Source organism: Emiliania huxleyi (assembly GCF_000372725.1).
Source record: "Emiliania huxleyi CCMP1516 unplaced genomic scaffold EMIHUscaffold_246, whole genome shotgun sequence".
NCBI classification, from domain to species: Eukaryota; Haptophyta; order Isochrysidales; family Noelaerhabdaceae; genus Emiliania; species Emiliania huxleyi.
In genome coordinates this window covers 106543-109463 of record NW_005200204.1, presented here as the reverse complement: position 1 = coordinate 109463, position 2921 = coordinate 106543, and the positions used below count along the sequence as shown (strand labels likewise).

The following is a 2921-nucleotide window of genomic DNA, read 5'->3' as shown; positions in this document are numbered from 1 at the left end:
CCCCCCGGCCCCCCCCGCCAAACCGGGGCCCCCCCCTCTCCCGCAGGCCGCTCGCCTCGATCAGCTCCCCCGCCCTGCACGTCGACGCGCGCAAGCGGACAAAGGGCGAGCGGCCAGGCTCGAACTCGAGCGACGTCCGGCTGATGACGCGCAAGGCGCGCCGCCGAGGCCAATCTCGGCCGATCTCGGCCAATCTCTGCTCATCTCGTCCTCTGCTTTGCGCGGCCAGGCGCGCGGGCTCGGCAGGGGAGGCGGCGGCGGCGGGCGAGCGTGAGGGTCAGCGCTGAGGCGATGGAGGGGCAGCGGATCACGACGCCCCTCTCTCCTCCCCTCACCCCCCTCCCCGAGCCCTCCACCCTGGAGGGCGGGGGGTGGCCGGGCCGTGTCCGCACAGTGGATACGAGGCGATGGAGGGGCAGCGGATCATCGACGCCCCTCTCTCCTCCCGCCCGCCCACCCCCCGACGATACGTTGGCGCACTTGATGGCGCAGAGTCTTCCTGCGTTGTGGGCGTGAGGCGTTGTATGCGGGTTGCGGCGGGGTGCGCTGTCGTCCGAGATCGCGCGTGCCGCGTGCGCGCGTCGGTCTCAGAGCGCGGCGCCGGCGGGGGGCGCGCGCTCTCGAGCCAGGGAATCCAGCGGGCGCCAGGGACCGCACGAGGGACCGGCGCCGCATGGGACCGGCTTTTTTGTCTACTTTGAAATGTTATCAAGCGAGTATTTGGCTTTTGGGTGGGGCGGTGGCGCGTGGACATGGTCGAGACGCGCAGACCGACGATCCTCTGGAACGTCTCTCTCATCCTCATCCTCACTGAGCTTAGTCTGAGGGTATCCTAAAAGTTCGGCCGGTTTGGGTCAAAACGCTAAAAGCACTGCTAGCAGTTGATTTGGGGCAAAACGACAAAAGTGGGCCCGCCCAGGGCAAAATGGTAAAAGTCGCGCGCCGCAGGCGCGCGGCGAAAATTTTGGACATTCTACTGGCTCCGTCGGCGCCCGCGGCGCTCTCCAAATACTCGCTCACTATAGCGGCGTGCAGCCGGCGGCGCAGCCGCACCTTTGTTGCCTGAGAGGGCCTCGGCACGCTCGCCCAGCTCCTCCTTGAGCTCCACCACCTTCATCGCCACCAGCTCCTCTCTTCCCGTGAACTCGCCTCCCGCGCTAGCATTGTAGTGCGAGAGTGGTTCAGCTGCATTGCACGCTCTGCACCAACCTCTCGCGCTCGGTCGCCTCGCTATAACGAGCCAGTGCTATCTGCGCAGCCAGTAGGGCGTTGTTTTTGAGCCGATTTTGCCTCCACTGATTGCACCGCGCCGCACTGTGCTTTCGTGCAGCCGGGTTGACGCTTTAGGTTTAGCCAAAGTGACCCATCGCACATGACGACCGCCCACCGCTTGTGCAAGCGCGATCACTCGCTGCTGCACTGGCTGCTGCTGTTGCACTGGTTGCTGCTGTTGCGCACTGGCTGCTGCTGCACCTGACCCAGCGCGTGTGAAGGCACTTGCCAAGGCTGCGGCCGGAGCGGTGTAGGCGGACAACGATGCGGGATGCGGCGGTGACGCGAGACGCTACCGTCGGACGAGGGGTTGCTATCATACGCAACGCAAGCACGAGCGGTCGGTGACGCGACGGCGTCATCACCGTTGCCCAGGCGGCAAGTGTGTTGTGGAGGGACGCGTCCTTACAAACTTGTAGCGCTACAAGTTTGGTCACACACCGGCGGGCGCTTTCGAGGCGAGCGGCAGCATTTTTCTAGCCATAGTGTGCGGGAACTACTTTGCTACTACTAGCTACCCGGCCACGCAGCGCGCCGAAGATTTTTTTTAGAAAATGCTAAAAGCAGGCGCTCCGAAACGACCAAAGTACTGACCGCTTCCTCGAGCCAATGGGCCTCACCGGCCGAGTCTTCATCAGCGATTCGGGGATGGAAGTGCCTGCGTTTGTCTCCGACAACCTCGCTAGCCTGCATACCAGCCGCAACCTGTACTTTGAGGGCGCCGACCCATCCTGCGACTACAGCACCGGCGCCGTCTGGGTGAGCGACTGCCCCTCCGAGTGGACGAACCTCTTCTTATCGGCCAGCTCGAGTTCGGTCAAGTACCACACTTGGGGCACATCTGGCGGCTCAATGTCCCTCCCTGACTACGCCAAGTTTCTCGAGGTGATCGCAACCAAGGGCATGTACAAGGGCAAGCGTATCATTGGCATGGCTGCCATTATGGCCTCCATGCAGGCCGTCACGCCTACCGATGAGAATTTCCCCCTTTTCACGTCCAGTTTCATCGGTTACTTCGCAAACGAGCACGTGTGGACCGGACTTGGTGCGGCAAAGGCCTTGGCCGACAGCCCTACTGGCCACTTGTACCCCGACATCGGGGGATGCAGCTATCAGTGGCTTGGCGCCTTGGGCACGTCGTGGCGCGTCAACATCTGCTCTGGCTTCTACATGGTTGTGGGTCAGAACGCATATGGGTTTGCTGAGATTGACTCCACGATGCGCAACTCCTATATCGGGATGAACGCCCCTGCCGGTGGGGGAACGCCGTGGATGGCGAAGCTCGTTTGAACGGGGCGCGCACGGACCCCGGGGCGCCTTGCCTGAGCTCCGATCGGCATGAGTTTGCTCCGGCAGCTGGCTGTTTGCCTTTGTTGGGCGGACAGGCGGCGATCGCGCGACCTGCTCTGCTCTCTGATGGGCAGAGCGCGGCCGGGTTGTGCAGAGGGGGGGCGGGGGGGGGGGGGGGGCGCGTGGAGGGGTGGCAGGAGGGACGAGTATGGCGCGAGGCTTTGGCGAATTTGTAGAATACCAATCTAAATGGTCGTCACGACCAACAATAGAAGAGGGGGAATGCCAAAGGTCTGACAGACGGGGAGACCCCTGGGCGCGGCCCCTTGGTGTCAGGGCTCAGTGCGGGACAGGGGGGG

General features: G+C 63.6%; 1 protein-coding gene across 1 annotated transcript; it reads right to left on the bottom strand.

Moving 5' to 3' along the window:
* Nucleotides 1-970: 970 nt before the first annotated feature.
* Nucleotides 971-1628, bottom strand: EMIHUDRAFT_443502 (hypothetical protein; the record flags this gene model as incomplete). The annotated part of the gene is made up of 3 exons (XM_005778415.1): nt 1451-1628; nt 1054-1156; nt 971-1019 (listed from the first exon to the last, which is right to left on the bottom strand). The coding sequence occupies exons 1-3, from the start codon at nt 1590-1592 to the stop codon at nt 974-976; spliced, it is 291 nt and encodes a 96-aa protein (XP_005778472.1). The 5' UTR covers nt 1593-1628.
* Between the last annotated feature and the right edge of the window lie 1293 nt (nt 1629-2921).